General features: G+C 52.3%; 1 protein-coding gene across 1 annotated transcript in view; it reads right to left on the reverse strand.

The window, feature by feature from the left end:
* casz1 (castor zinc finger 1) overlaps window positions 1-16,584 on the reverse strand; it is a gene marked incomplete at both ends in the record, with an annotated part of 52,077 nt that overhangs the window by 12,500 nt on the left and 22,993 nt on the right. The window contains 6 exons of the mRNA XM_084436281.1: window positions 3,614-4,479; window positions 4,919-5,091; window positions 7,582-7,746; window positions 10,540-10,630; window positions 13,756-13,821; window positions 15,393-16,278. Of these exons, the coding sequence (XP_084292407.1) occupies window positions 3,614-4,479; window positions 4,919-5,091; window positions 7,582-7,746; window positions 10,540-10,630; window positions 13,756-13,821; window positions 15,393-16,278 (2,247 nt within the window). The remainder of the gene's footprint in view (window positions 1-3,613; window positions 4,480-4,918; window positions 5,092-7,581; window positions 7,747-10,539; window positions 10,631-13,755; window positions 13,822-15,392; window positions 16,279-16,584) is intronic.

Here is a 16,584-nt window from a genome sequence, read left to right on the forward strand (position 1 = left end):
GAAAAAGACTCCTTTTCCAGCAGCACTTGTCACAACCCATTTGCCCGGCTGCCTCTTAACCGGTCATTAAGCGTGCTGCTGATGCTGAGGGAGAGTGGCAGTCTCAGATTGGCCGACCCCCTCCCTTCCCATCTTCCCCCGGCTCCCGAGTCGTTGGCCTGACAACCGGCGGTGGCCGGCGCCACTGAGCATGCCCAAAAGGAACAGCGGGCCTATGTCGGTGAGATTGGAGCTGACAGCCAATCGGATCAGTTCAAATAGCGTGACCTCTTGATCTCCTTGGCGGAGGTTTTCGGCAGACGGCGTAAGTGAGGACAGCGGTCAGTGAGGGAATGAAATAAATAATGGAGGGAGAGGCTAAGAAACGCTGACAGGAAGGTGAGTCCTAGCTCCGCCCCCCCCCCCCCCCTCCCTCCACGCCCGAATCCTCAACTGATTGAAATATTAATTTGCCCGGAGGCCATACACAGAAAGCTGGGCTTTCCGTAGACGGTAAGTGGTGTTTTATTTTATTTTTTAAGACAAAAAAAAGAGAATTCTGGCAGAGGCCCCCGACACCGAGTCCATCAGCGTCCGTGATTGTTTTCGTGGGCGGACGCTGTTTAGGAAACGCGTGTGCGTGTGTGCGTGCGTGGCTGCTGCTGAGGGATGGTGACAGGCAAGGTCGCGGGCGACCACGTGCGCGCCCTTGGCCCTCTGCTCAGCCAGCCGGAGCCCCTTCCCCAGCGCTGGAGGAGGACAAGACCAACCCCCCCCCTCCCCACCCCCCCCCTCCCGGAAGATGACCCAGAGACATATCAGCGAGAATAGGAGTGGAAAAGCCCGTCTTGGGCCTTGTCAGCTGAAAGCTAAGAGATGGGTGTCAGTGTTGCTTTATCCTGATGATGGGGGGTGGGAGGGTGCGGGGGGCTTGCAGATGGGAGGGGGTTTGATGAAAAAGGGTAAATAAAAAAAAAAGAAAAAGGGTAGACATGCAGTTTTTTGTGTGCCGGCGTGAGGTCATCAAACACTTACAAAGTCTCTCCACCTCCACCGTGAAGACTGACATCCAAAACGGGCCGCGGTATCAAGGCTAACCCCGCCCCTGTCACCGGCAATTATATCAACCCGCTGACCAAATGAGAGCGATTTTTGCATCAAAGGGGGCGTCCGTTAGGGCACGTTCGGGCACGCGACAGGTTCAGGTAAAAAAAAAGAAAAAAAAGAGGAGATGCGCTGCTGTAGCTAGCTAACTATTTCCCTCGCAGCACAGACATGGCCACACAGTACAGCTGTGTTCGGAATCGCTCCCTCGTCCCCTCACTCCCTATTCCCTATATAGGGTTCACCATCTAGTGAACTACCTAGGGAACGGAGAAAATGTAGGGTACATGCACTGTTCCCTGCAAATCAAGGTGAATTGTGGGTAATAAATAGTGGACTATATAGGGAACGAAAATTCTGTGGAGAATGCACAGTGAATAGGGAGCGATTCCGAACACAGCTTCTATCTCCGAGCGAGCAGGCGAGGGAGATGGGTTGGAGCCCCTCTTCCTGGAGATTCTCCAGGAATAATGTACCAGCGTGTAATTACTCCGGCGGAGTTCGAGAGCTGCTGAGAGATCATTTGTACTGCGTGTCTGATTAGTGAACCCTTCAGATGTCGGGATCTCTGTCAGTAGGAGAAACAACGGAAGGATTTTCGGGGCGCGGGCGTTCGTGTGAAACGCTGCTAGGACACCGAAAGAGAAGAGAATGTTCACGACTGTCGGGATAAAGTAAAACAGTTACTCTCCTTGTAACCCGGTTCAAAAGAGGCAAGCGTGAGACGATCTGAGAATGGACACACACACACACACACACACACACATGCACAACACACATGCACCCAGACACACATGCACTCACGTACACACACACACACACTCACTGAATTCTTTCTCGTACCTTTTGACACATTGCACAAACCACTTCCTCTTCAAACCTTTTTAGCCCCAAGAGTCCTGTTCACGCCTTTTGTGAACAAACATGAGAAAACAAAACCTCAAAAGGCCTCGAAATGTACTCCACTTCTGAAGAGAAGTATGTGAATGAGACAGAGGAGCCCTGCACACAGAGGAGCCCTGCACACACGCACCCCGATGCACACACACACTCTCACACACACACACACACAGGCACACACTCTACTCACAGCAGTGAGGGAGGGCGCAAGGTGGGTTCGTTCCCCCGCTAAGTGCTCTGAGAGGCGCGTCTCCCCTCTTGTGACAGGCGCAGCGGAGGCGAGCAGTAGCGGATGGGAAGGGGGGAGGGGGGGGGGCACCATCTGCGGAGGCCCCTCCCTCACCAGGCCCCCTCTCTCTCTCCCCTGTCTGGGTACCTGCTGGAGGCCCGGGGGTGGAGCTCCGGCTGACAGCCTCGGCGCCCGCCCCGGCGAGCAGCTGTCCACGGCTCACCCCGCCTCCCGGGGCCTGTCCTTCTCCAGGAGCCACCGGGAGCCCCTAATCCTCCCCCCCCCCCCCAACGTCCCCCCACGCCCCCCCCCCCCCCCGTTCGGCCCGATTTACATTCCTCTACCGCCCGCTCCGCCTCCAGCTCCCCTCACAGTTTCGGGCGGCGTTGGCGCTATCGCCAATTTAACAGCCCAACAAACCGATTTTTCCCTCCAGAGTTTGATTCGGAGAAACGTGATGGAGAGGGGAGACTTGTGTCTCTTGTCTGTGCGAGGGGTTTCAATTTAGACCCGCGGAAAAATCCAGTCTACGTTTCTGAGAACCCCAAGCACACCAAAAGTGCGTGTGCGCGCGCGTGTGTTTGTGTGTGTACGTGTGTGTTCTTCTCTAAAACAACAACCCTTGTTCTCAGCTCCGGTGCGCCGAGTCATTTCTGCCTGACTGATTTCTGTTTTTATATCAGTTTGCGCGGAGAGAGAACCGAGAGACCGGGGGAAAAACAGCTTTTTTTTTTGTTCTCGCAATTTCTGAACTTAATTTCATTCCACCTCCATTTGCTCAGAATGAGATAAGAGAGTGATGGTGAGGAAACATGTTTGACACGAGCCCTGGGAGCGAGTCCCCTCGGAGAGACAAAATTCTACCGGGACTGCTCTCCCCCTGTTGGCGCATTTCTCCGTTCTCCAAAGGGATTGTGGGTAATCTAGCAAACCGGAAAGGGAGATGCGGTGGCTCACTTTTTAGCAGGACATTATAAACGCGGTTGATATCAGCTATATGGTGTCTGCTGGATTTTATAGGACCCTACGCGGTATATTTCAATTCCACATTTGGGAGCAACATACATTTTTGGTATTTTTTTGTCCAGCTGTCCCCCTCTCCTGTCTCACCCCCACAGACGGCTACTACGAGACGACTAACCAGTGTCTGGATTGGTGGAGACTAACGTGTGTCTGGATTGGTGGAGACTAACCTGTGTCTGGATTGGTGGAGACTAACCTGTGTCTGGATTGGTGGAGACTAACCTGTGTCTGGATTGGTGGAGACTAACCTGTGTCTGGATTGGTGGAGACTAACCTGTGTCTGGATTGGTGGAGACTAACCTGTGTCTGGATTGGTGGAGACTAACCTGTGTCTGGATTGGTGGAGACTAACCTGTGTCTGGATTGGTGGAGACTAACCTGTGTCTGGGTTGTTGGAGGGCTTCAGGGCTGCGGCCGCCAGCCTGGCCATCATGGGCGATATGAGGCCCTTGCTGGCGGAGATCTTCTCCATGATGGAGGAGGCCGAGTAGGAGGTGGGCGTGGACGCCATGGCGCCGTCCGCCCCCGCCGAGGAGCAGCCCTGGGACGGCGAGTCGGTGGGCATGGAGTGGGCGCCGGACGACACGGCCGAGATCAGGCTGGCGGCCGAGTGCGTCAGCGGGAGGGACAGCCGGGGCATGAGCGGGAAGAAGGGGTTGGAGGACACCAGGCCGCTATTGGACATCGCCATGGCCACCGGCATGTTGCTGGGCAGGGCCTGGGACAGCAGGCTGGACATGCGTCCGCCGGGCGCCAGCGAGGGCGTGGGCTTGACGCCGTGGCCGCCGGCGGACACGGCCATCACGGGCGCGGCGGGCGTGACCATCAGGTAGGGCAGCGTGGAAGACTGCTGGGTGGTGGGCGAGGCGCTCAGGCTGGAGTTCTTGCTGCTGATGGCGGAGAAGTCCATGAGGTCGTCGTTGCTCGACTCCTCGGGCTCCTCCTTGGGCGCCAGGTAGGAAGCGGAGAGGCCCATGACGCCGGACGAGCGGATGTGGCGGCGCTCGTGCTTGCGCTTGTGGGAGGTCATCTGGCTGGTGGAGGTGAAGGTGAAGCCGCACCCCGAGCGGATGCAGTGGAAGTGGTTGGTGGCCTTGCTGTAGACGCAGCCCTCGTACTTGCACTCCTCGTACTTGTAGAACTTCTTGAAGCCGTCCTTGGCGTAGGCGTCGTCCTTGATGTGGTAGCTCTTGTGCTTCTCGATGTCACACTTGTTCTTGAAGGTGAAGGTGCAGCCCGGGCGCCTGGGAGAAAAAGGTGGGAAATTATGAGACTAAAAACACCAAAACAAAACAAGATGGATGGTCGAGAAAGCTCTTTGGTCGCGCGGAGCGGTTTGGTGACATGGATGAGAGGCCACGCGATTGAAAGATATCTGAGGGGGTCCGGTGACACGCAACACCTCGCTGATCTGTCACCACTGTCCCCCTCGGTCAGAGTTGCCACGGTAATCTATCACCGCAGGAGGGCTTTCATGGCACCAGTTTGAAGAAAAAATCTAGGACCCTTTCAGTCCAAATCACAAACAATTCATTCAACAACTCACATCAACGTAAACCTAGTTTCTGCACACACCGAACGCGGCCGAGGTTGTATAGACATTCAGAAGTGCAATCCTTTATCATCACTACGGTGGGCATGCACTCCAACACCCCTCCCTTCCTCCCTCCCTCCCGCCCTCACCTGCAGTGGAAGTGGGTGGTCTTCTGCCCGTAGAACTGGCACTCCACCGTCCCACAATCCTCGGTGGCGCGGAACCTCTGGAAGCCGTCGTTGATCAGCTGGGCGTTCTTCTTGTGGAAGTTCTCGTGGGTCATGACATCAGAGGTGCTGGTGTACACCTTGTTGCAGCCCACCTACGGAGCAGAGGGGAGCGCAGGATTGGAGAGAGAGGTCTGGCCTCCGGAGACGTGACCCAGTGCTAATAATACGCCCGCCGCGCTTTTTAATAACGGCGGTTTGGAGCAGACCTAGTGAGGAGACGTGAAATACGCTCACATGAGAAATGAGCTCAGTGTGGTGAGGACTGTACTGGTGACCCAGAAATGGTGTGAACATGGCCTTTTTCTTACTCGCTGCCTGTAGTCGGTGGTTTAGGCACGAGCCCCGTACGTTCAACAAACGCGAGCGCGAGACGAATAAGGTAGACCCGCAAGTTTGAAATACCGTGCGTCTGTGCAGCTGACAGAAAAAGAAGGACTCTGAGCACTTCCCCCCCCCCCCCCACGTCGCTCACAGAGGCAGTGGTCGTTTCAGGTTGCGGGTGGTTAAAGGAACCCGCCTTCCATATAAGGGCGTCTTTTAGCGAATTCGATTCATATTTGGTGTGTGAACGGGGCGGCCCGTCGCTACCTTACTGTAACTGGCGGAAGAGCTGCAGGGGAGGAGGGCGCCGGTGGGGGCCTGGGTTAAAACTGAGGGTTGGGGGGAGGGGGGGGGGGGGACAAGTTGATTGTCACTTTCTTTAGTTTAAAACGGTCTGGTACTCAGGAGTCCTGTGAGCCATGAGGGGAAACACACCGCCAGTGTTTGAATTAAAAGCAGCGATTGTATATCATCCCTGGCACTTTCGCCCGCGCAAACGGGGCAACTTCTCCATATTGAGTCAAACAATGAAAAAAATGCCCCTCTCTCTTTTTTCCCCCTTAAATCAAGGGCGCCGATGCCAACATCTGCAGGTTCTCAGCGCTGTTAAAACAAGGTCTGAAACATCTTAATAACAATTACGCCGTTAGAGGGGTTTAGAAGAGAATATATCTCGGGCCATCAGGGCTGGGCCAGTGCCCCACCGGTGAGAAGCGCCCGGCGCGATGACACCTTGAAAATAAGCAGATGTAAAAAATTAAACAAATCCGGAGAGGAATAATCTTCAACTCGCCGCTTGGTACTAAAATATGAAAAATGTGAAGTTTAAATAAACAACTAACTGAATTTTATCCACGCCAATTAAGGAGCGAGAGAGAGAGAGAGAGAGAGGGGGAGAGAGAGAGAGAGAGAGAGGAAGAGAGAGAGAGAGCGAGAGGGAGAGAGAGAGAGAGAGTGAGAGGGAGAGAGAGAGTGAGAGAGAGCGAGAGAGAGAGAGAAAGAGAGAGAGAGAAAGAGCGAGAGAGAGAGCGAGAGAGAGAGAGCGAGAGAGCGAGAGGGAGAGAGAAAGAGAGAGAAAGAGCGAGAGAGAGCGAAAGGGAGAGAGAGAGCGAGAGAGCGAGAGGGAGAGAGAGCGAGAGGGAGAGAGAGCGAGAGAGAGAGAGCGAGAGAGAGAGAGCGAGAGGGAAAGAGAGAGAGCGAGCGAGAGAGAGTAGAAGAGGGGGTGGAACAGCCGCGCAACGTGTTTTCCTCTTAATTTCCCCTTTATTTACCTTATGACGCCTTTTGTCAAGTGCATGAAAACTTCTCTTAAACGGCAATTTGGGCTTAATGGAAAAAAAGTGTGCGATCTATAATTCCCTTTTATAGGTGTAGTTAAGCTGCGTAGCTCGCCATCTCACAGCTCATCTGTGAACACGCCGCTGTGCCTGAGTGGCCTGGTTCTCCCCGAGCCTCGGCCCTGCCTCTCCACTCATCTCCTAGCGGGAGAGGACTTTCTGCTTTACTCCTCACTGCCATCCTGAATTGCCCCTAAATGGCCCCATTGCTGAGAAGAATACTTCGGCCGCCATATTCCACGCGAGCTGTGGGCTCTTTATAGGCAGAGAGGCTGAATGTGTATTGTGTCTATCTGAGGGGGGTAGAAAGCAGCGTACTTTCTATTTCAAAACGACTACAGTCTTTGTTGTATATAATTTGCCGTAGTGTGACTCTGGAATGTCCATAAATGAATTATGCATGACTCTGCAAAATCCCTATATCACAGGAGGCTTTAGATCTGCATACTGTACTGTAGGTGCCAACGGGTCATGGCTGTGTAATGTGTGTGTGTGTGTGTGTGTGTGTGTGTGTGTGTGTGTGTGTGTGTGTGTGTGTGTGTGTGTGGCTGAATGAATGTGTGTGGGTTTTTGTGTGGGTTTATGTGATTGTCTTGTGTGTGAAAGAACAATTTCAGCGTGGACTTCTAGGAGTGAGGGACCAAGTGTAGGTGTGTGTTTGTGTTTGTGTGTGAAGGCGTGGTTGTGTGAGTGTGTTTGTGTGTGTGTGTGTGCGTAGGCATGGTTGTGTGTGTGTGTGTGTAAGTGTGCGTGTCTGTGTGTGTGTGTGCGTGTGTGTAGGCGTGGTTGTGTGTGTGTGTGTGTGTGTGTGTGTAGGTGTGCATGTCTGTGTGTGCGCGTGTGCAGGCGTGGTTGTGTGTGCGTGTGTGTAGGTGTGGTTGTGTGTGTGTAGGTGTGCGTGACTGTGTGTGTGTGTGTGTTCACCTGCATGCAGTGGTAGTGGGTGCTCTTCCCGTTGAGGTGGCAGCCGTGGTAGTACACGCTGCAGTCGTCCAGGGGACTGAAGCGCATGAAGCCGTGCTGCAGGGAGTTGTCCCTCTTCTTGTGCATGTTGTAGTGCCGGATCACATCCTGCTTGCTGGTGAACCTCTGCCAGGGGGAGACCCAAAAAACACACAGCAACAGGTCGCTGTTTATTTAAACAGTCACGGAATCAGCAACAAGTCACTTTATCGCCGTGGAAACAGCTGCAGGGCGCAGGAGCCAACTGGCAGTCGGGGGAGGGGGGGGGGGGGGGGGGGCTGAGGAATGAGGAGGGCCAAGTTGTCTTTAATGACCACATATTCATGTACTTTACATATCTCAAATAAGCTGTGACCTATCCAAATGTAGCAGCAAAGCCCGCGCCGATGACTGAGCCGTTCTAGGTCGTACTAGAGGACTAACGTGGGGCGCGGACACACGGGCGCCGCCCCAGAAGCCCTTATCTGCAATATCTTTCATTCTCTTCCTACTTTTTAAATTAAGATGGATCACATGAAATGCGAGATCACAGTCCCAATGTTCCTTGGCTTGGGAGAAATTATGTTCCGTGCAGATGGTTTTTCAGACGTGTGCATGAGAGAGAGAGAGAGAGAGAGAGAGGGGGGGAGGGGGGGGGGGGTACAACACACAAACAAACAGACAAGGCAACCAAAAAAAACATTTTCCCATTCAATTCCCTTGCCGAGATTTGATTCCATTTTTAATTAAAGCATTAACGCTCGCTTTTGGTGCCGGCTTCGCTTGCAATAATGAGGGAATATGCTAAGATACCCTCCTCAAAAGGAGGAACTACACTACACTGAGGAGCCTGGGAAGGGAAAACAAGAAAAGTGAGTCCGGAGAGACCAGGAGCAACCAAATCTGCTGTAATTGGGTTTAAGATGATGTTACAGGAACTGTAACCAGAGAGGCCTGGATCAATGAGACTGTTGCTGCTTCAATCCATATCTATATACAGTAGAGAAAAAGATCAGTAAAAAAAAAAAAACATGCTAAAACTCGTGTAATTGCTGTACAAAGTAGGGTAATTGGGGCCCGTGTTAGTGTGGGCTGCGATTCACGAGTACAACTATAGCCTCAGATCGCTGCGCAGCTGTTGGGCTGCTCCACTATCTCCAACTATATCTCGATAAAGGGGTTAAGCCTTGCATTAAGGTAAACAGCTCATTGGGTTTTTAATCGTATCACAGAATCTTTCACTCAAGACCTCCCATTTTCTTTCACTTGCTACAATCCAGGGGCGATTCCCCGGTTCCCGGCGCGCGATGGTTAATGATAAGTAGTAGATAAGTTGAACTGCGGTCACGCTAAATTCGATCCATCGCGGCATCCAAAATAGTTCCTGGGAGAGAGAGCTGACGGGGTGAAAGAGCTCGTTTTCAGTCGAGTGGTGATGAAGGTTGGGAGCCACTTGCTACTATTTATTTTAGGATTCCCACCAGCGTGGCGGGATGCACACGTGCGCTATTGCGCGCACGCACACACACACACACACACACACACACCCATGCGCAAACACACATACAGAGAGAGGGAGAGACACACACAAGCCCATGAAAGGAGAATGGCCGGAGGCGGTCGAGCGGCCCACGGCTGGCAGCAGGATAATATTCCAGGAGTGTGTGTCATGTAACGTTTCATGAGTTATCGCTTCCAAAGGATCCGCTCATCTCGGCCCGACTGTGTTTCTGTGGGATATTGACGTGCAGAGATCCGAGTTTGGAGCCCTGCGCCTCGATGCTACACGCGCCACAAAGCTAGCGAGAGACGCGGACTTGAGCGTGACAATTGCCCTGATAGCCAGAACTAACTTTCTAAATGATGACTTGGATTCATTTCAAAGTTGTTGTTTTTCCCCCCACCACGTTCCTCCCAAGTGTCAGTGGTAAAGTGGGAATTTTGTATCAAAAAAAGGTCTGGTTAAAACTCAATATTTCCACAAGCACTATGTTCCTATTTAGGCTTTGTTATCTAGCCACTGTTTATGAGAAGATGTAATCTCTTGATCAGAGACAGATGTGGAAGATTAGAAAACGACAATTAAGAAAACAAGGGGAAAGGAATACGCCTCAAATCATACAAGAATTTTTTTTACGTCTCTGACAACAAATCTGCTTGTGTTTGCCCAACTCTTTTAAACCATATGCCATAGCAAACCCAGGGCCTGTATTGTGATCTTCCACACACGAGAGAGCTCATGGGACCAGGACCAGATTAATCATCGGAGAGGGGATTAAAAGCAGGCCCCTAGCAATGACAGATGTCTGCAGGAAGACCAAAAAAAACCCACATAGGAAAAGGAACCATATTTCAGGCATACTTACAATTAACCCAGGATGAAAGGCCAATTGTCAAAGACCAACTGTGCTTGGAAGCAGCTTGCGGGAAAAAACAACAACTTTGCTCTACATTTTATTGGAAGGGCGCCAGCAGTCATAACCGGTTTGGCGAACCCACGTCAATAAAGTTTCATCTACACAAGCTTTGGTTGGGTGTGAATTGAAACAGAGCGATGACTTACAGTATTGTTAACCTCTGTGCATCCCGGGAGCCGCCATTTTTAGAAGATAAAACCAGCCTGCACAGTTCTGTTGGCACGCTGACTGACTGACTGACTGACTGACTGACTGACTGACTGACTGACTGACTGACATGTCAGAATCACCAAGGTGTTCAGCACACGCGCCTCCATGACTGTCACTAGTTTAGCAGTAGGGAACAGACATTTAAAAGCGCTGAACCTTGTCTGTAGAGACTACAGCATTACTCTATCAGTGCTCTCTTGTTTGATCGTGTTCATCACATTGACAATGGGAGACTGACAATGGGGGGGGAGGGTTGACAAAGCAGGCCGACAGGCCGATTGGGTAGAAACGTGACGTCGCACACACAGCTTACCTGGTAGTTGCACTCGGGGTCCATGCAGTGGTAATGTTCTCTGTACTGGTAGGCACAGTGCACGTGTCCACAGTGCTGGCTCCCGGAGAACCTGAACACACAGAGACAGAGAGGCGACGCGCGGTTACAGTAGGAGCCATGTGCACCCAAACCACTGTCATAGGGGGAAGAAGTGCCACGTTAACAGTCACGGGGAAGAGGGCCGTGTTTTTCGCCGGGAAGGGCGGCGCGGTACGAAGACGTGAGCCCCGTCTCAGGCGCGACCCCTTCGATACGGACTCCCTTGTTCTCGCACGCAATCTCTTTAATGGAGAGATTCCGCGTTTCCGTGGAGAAGGCGCCCCGTAACGAGATTCGCCCGTTCGGATTCGGAGAGCCCTACCACGTCGCGCCCAATTCAAGGTGCCTTTCACCCCCACGCCAGGATGAAAACATGGAGGAATACAGCCTAATCAGGAACCCTCAAAACAACACAGCTTCCACACGGTACCAACCTGTGCCCCCCCCACCAATCTACCAGTCTGTCACACCAATTTACGCCAAATTAGCTCCATTTCGTTTCCAAAGCAGCCGGTAAAGACACTTATTAAACTGTAACCTCCCTACCCCCCAACGCACACACACACACACACACGCACACACACACACAATTCCTTCACTCTCTTCACAGGGCCACAATTTTAAAAAACCTTGCCGAATCAATGTGGAGTTCTCTCAGGTTAACTGTGCCGCTTTAATCAGAGAAAAGGGTTAGGTCTGCCTGTCTGGAGTGGGAACTCTCTCTCTCTTCAACCCACTCTACCCCCCCCCCTCCCCCCACACCCCCCCCCCCCCCACCCAACACACACACACACACGCACGCTCTCGCTCTACAGACTCGAAAAAGACTTCTCTAGATTGGCGGCAGTGCTGCAGGTACAGTAGTATAGGGAGGAGTACGGTAGGGAGGTACTGTAGTTAAATGACCGCCTCCCCCCTCCTCTCCCCAAACTCCTCATTTCCTAGGTGTGCAGGGGTGCAATTATAAGCCTTGACGATGATGACTGTTAAAAACCTCCAATTACCACTCAAAACGCACAAATAAACATTTGCACTGGCGCTGCCAAGAGCTCCATCTGCTTCGAGCGCAGAGGAGAAAGGAGGCTGAGTAATAGATTTTTTCCCCCATCTCTCTCCCTTGCCTTCTCTCTCTGTTTTGTTGCCTGTAGGATTATCCCAGAGCTGCATTTACAGATCACTTTGCGGAGTTCATTAAGCTAATTGAATGGCAAATCCACTACCTTTTAAAAGTTGGTGGTGTGGTGGGGGGCTCGGGGTATGGTGGTGGTGGTGGTGGTGGTGGAGGAGGAGGAGGAGGGGGCTTCGGGAAGGTTTGACAGCTTCTTTAGAGAAAAGACAAAAACGGAGCTAGCATTACACACACGCGCACGCGCCACACACACCAACCCTCGCCTCTCCTCAGCACATCTCCACTCGGCCCCGTGTGTACTGTATATACTGTACACACACTCATACCGTACACACACACACACACGCACGCACACACACACACCAACCCTCTCCTCTCCTCGGCACATCTACACTTGGCCCCGTGTGTATATACTGTACACACACTCCTACTGTACACACGCGCGCACACACACACACACACACACACACAGTCCTCCCGGGAGTGCGGCCCACCCCTCTGCTCCTTGCCCAGCGGTATCACTTTGCCTCCTGGACAATTCCCACTTGCCGCGTCAGGGGCCCTAATGGGCTCCCGCTATTCAGCAGCAGATGAAATATTAATATTGCCACGATGCAGAGATTGCGGCGCATCTCCTGTTACAATAGAGAGAGGCGCAGATCAAAGTGCCGAGGCAAATGCGGGCGCATGAGAGCATTTAAACGGGGAAAACGGCGACTAAACACCACCAGGAAAGCTGCTGCGCGGCGACGAGATAACAAACTTTTCCCTCTTTTTTTGGCGCGCGGGGCGGGTGGGCGGGTAGGAGTACAGTAGAACGATTACAAACTCGTTTTTTTAGCATAAGTGTGCGCTCATTAGTCATCGCTCCAGAGACGAACATCCCCCTTTTTTTCCTTCAGCCCCTCCTCGCGGCCAGGATCCCGTGCGTAGCGGCCGACGTTCTACCCCGTTCTCTCCTTCCCCCTGTTCTCTCCTTCCCCTCTCTCTCCCTCCTCCTTTGCTCTCCCCTTTCATTTTTTCCCCCCCCTCCACAACACGGAAATTGAAACTGTATCTGGGCTTATCTGCAGCCTCCCCGTGCATCAACTGCCGAGATGTTTAGACAAATTTTATGCATTATGCAGCGCAAATATCAAAACAGTTCTTGGCAGTGCCAGCAGAAGCCTCATTAAAAATTCCTTAATTAAATCTTCTTGCGAAATGTAATCAGTCCAAGGAAGGGGTTTTGTGTGTGTGTATCTGTGTACATGCACAGGGAAGTGTGTGCGCGTGTATGCGCGCGTGTGTGTACGTGTGTGTGCGTGTGTGTGTGTTTGTGTGTGTGCGTGTGTGTGTGTGTGTGTGTGTGCGTGTGTGTGTGTGTGTGTGCGTGTCAGTGCCAGGGCTTTGATTTGTGCCCTTCATGTCACGGCTTGGAGAAGTAATCATTAACGCCAAAGCCACTATGGCTTTCAAATCCAGTTTTCCTTTAGTTTTTTAAAGCGAATAAACAAACAAATGATAATCACCTTTCTAGTGGTGCTTCAAAAGAGTCCCCAGAATGGGGATATTGTCATGTGTGTCTATTGAAATGCGATATGGGCCTGCCCCTGATGTTTGTCCCTGTTTGTGTGAGTGGCTGAGTTTCAAATCATTCAGTTCCCCTGGCTTTCAACCACGACCAGTAAAATCCAAGGCCTATACTGAAACCAACACTCATGACTCGCATAGCACACACATTGATACAGTATTCTGGCGCCACTGACAATCACTGTCTTCAGGACAGTTTGGGAGAAATCACACACCGTTCCGCCAAAATACAGGCCTATCGCTTATCTGGCCTTTGAATAGAACTCCTCTCCGCCCGTAAACTTAGCCTCCTTCCTGACTCACTCACTAAAGCTTCCTCAAACCAATCTACAACCTTCATTCATCATTTTGAAAAAAACATACGGGCGATTAATAAGCAGGTTTGTCTCAATGTTTGCTGGACGACAGTGTATGAATCTATGTTTTCTAGACGTGAGGGAAGAGGATGTGCATACCTGGCGATATATTTCTGGTAGAGGTTGACATCCTCGGTGACTGGTTTCTCCGCCGGCACGCCATTCCTAGCGCAGCAGCAACAAAAGAGGCAGGATTAATGGGCGAGCGGGTGCCAGATGTTAATAAAAACAAACTGACACAATATTTACTTACACGCCGTTTCAAAAACTTTGGGCTATCAATATACATTTTCTTGCGGCGTAACCTTGTTTTTGTGTAGGGGAATGAATCAGGGAGGGGGAGATGGAGGGGGGGGGGGGCACGGTGATGCATGGTCTCCCAGCAAGGAAAGGCAACAGGCAGGGGAGGGGCATTCATCTGTCATGGGGGTATTTTGGAGAGTGCTCATATGCAAAACTGAAAAATAGGGACAAGCAGGAAAGCTCTGTAAAATGACTTTTCTGATCATCCCTACGGACCCGGCTTCTATTGGTTTATCTTCCGTCAGCAATACAGATGAAGGAAATGCCTGGATTATGTCGTTCCTATAGCACTAGTGTAGTAAAACGGGTTTAGCGGAATCTAAAGATAGAGACTGTGAGTTTGATTCAACCGGTTCTTGCTAACTGAGGCTAACTGAGGCGGCGTAGATGTCTGCCATCGCCAGTCTCCGGTGCTGCCGTCAGACCTGCTGAGGAAGACAGTTCAGTACGGTCCTGTCTGCCTCCCCTCTCAGCGTTGGCATTTAGCTCCACTGCAGCTCCACACAGGGGCTGCCCTGGGGTTAATCCACCCCAGAGGGTTGTCTCCGTTGGCAGACACTCTCCCTGCATGTCCTCCCCAACCCCTCCTTCTGTAGGCCCGGCTGGGCAGTTAGCCTAGCATGTGGCTACGCTGAAGCCTAGCCTGACACAGGCCAAAGCCTGAGGGAGGGGGAAGAGGGCCTGAGGTAACAGGGGACTTGGATAATGCTTAGAGCTAGCACGCTAGGCTAGTTCCCCCAAACCCCTTTGTTTGCTCGCTTCAAAGTGCGCTCTGCGGGCGTCGTTGAGCCGACCCCGGTGTGTCCCCGGTGACTCTCCGGGAGGTTAGTCACGGCTCCAAAGTAATTAAAGGGAGAGTTGTTACACCCTAGCCGAACAGAGGAAGTCAGTCACTTTGCGATGACTGTGCTAAATCAGTCTCGCCGGAGAGCTCCAGCGAGTAAACACTTCACGGGCCTTCGCAACTCATCACGTCGCCGTATCTATTGGGCGCCATGCGCTATTTCACAATACATTCGCGTCGGCGGATGTTGAGGTACCAATTACCTTTGCGTTAGGCTAACTGACTCACAGTGGCAGTTAAGTGTATGTGAGAGACGCGCATTAGCTCCAAGGTGTCCCACCGAGAGACAATCGAGGAGAATTAGGAGACATTTCAGCTTGGAATCCTTTCAAAAACAACAGCTATAATATAAACTGGGGGGTTACATTAATGAGTTACTCCATTTAATAATTCAGTAATGGGAGTTATGAATTGTTTCAAGGAGCATTTGGTTCACTGCCCAAATTTGTAGGCAGTTCAGTATTTCATGTTTTTTTTCCTCAGTAGAATAAAACAATTCTTAGAATTATTAGCACAGGACTGAAAAAGTACAACTAAACATTGCTTGCGATAAAGAGTCTACTATAAAGCTTTGAAAATAGAATCTTACTTGACAGAGGACACGGTGCCTGTGGTGATGGAGTCGGTCTTGGAGAAGCTGGACTTCAGGTAGTCAGAAGTGTTGAAGCCCATGTGTCCCGTCTGGTCCATGGTCAGGCCGACGGCCCCTGCGGAGCCAGTGATGGGGACCCCGGCGGCCCCTGTACTCCCCCCCGGTGGCGTGGCGAGGACGGCGGGCATCAGCGAGGACTCGGGCTTCCCGGGAACCAGCTTCTGGATGTTCCGGATGTCGTACTTGGAAGGCCGGCCCACCTTGCCTGTCTTGAAGGCGATGGCGCCGCCCATGTCGGGGCTGCCCTCGCCGGGCTTGAACAGGTGCAGGAACTTGACGTTCTCCAGGTCGTACTTGGAGGGCCGCTTGTAGGCGTTGCCGTTCTGCTGCCGCAGGCTCTCGCCCATCTTCAGCTTCTGGATGAAGAAGTCGTACTTGGAGGCGCGCGACGCCAGGCTCTGCATGTGGGAGGGGCTTGGCGGGGGAGGGGCGCCCAGGTGGGCGTGTCCCAGCTTGTGGTCCGCGGCGGGGGGGTAGCTCTGGCCCTCGGCGACGGGGAGGCAGCTGGCGGCCTGGAGCAGGGCGGTGGCGCTCTTCTCCGGGGCCAGTTTGGGGTTGAGGTCCTCCGGTTTGGGGGCGCGCACCGGCCAGGGCAGGGCCTCGTTGGCCTTCAGCTTGCGGATGTACTCCTCGTACTTGGAGAAGCGGGCGCGGCGCGTGGCCTCGTCGAGGGGCGAGGGGTCCGAGGCTGCGGCGGCTTTCAGCTTCTCGAAGCTGATCTTCTTAGCCAGCTCGTCCCTGACCTGCTGGTCGTCGTAGCCGAACATGCCCAGGAACTCGTTCATGGTGTTGGCCGCGTAGTCTCGCAGGGAAGATGCCTCTCCTGCACAGAGAGGGGGAAGAGGAGAGCGGGGAGCTCTTATGTGAGATACATGATACCCACCGGGAGAGTTTTGATTACTCCACCCTAAGTTTCCTGTTCCAACTGACGGCTGTCATTGAGAAGAAGAGTTCTAAAAAACATATCATAAAAAAAAAGGAAGCATGAGGTTCTTCAATCCAAAACTCATTAAAATACGAAAGGGGAAGTCAGGGTGCATAGCTAAAGTGAGAGATTTTGTTTTCTCTGTTACTTGTTACTGTAAATATGGCTTATTGGAAATTAAGCAACAATAAAGTATGGAATTTC

This window comes from Borostomias antarcticus (assembly GCF_949987555.1).
Source record: "Borostomias antarcticus genome assembly, chromosome: 3".
Lineage (NCBI taxonomy): Eukaryota > Metazoa > Chordata > Actinopteri > Stomiiformes > Stomiidae > Borostomias > Borostomias antarcticus.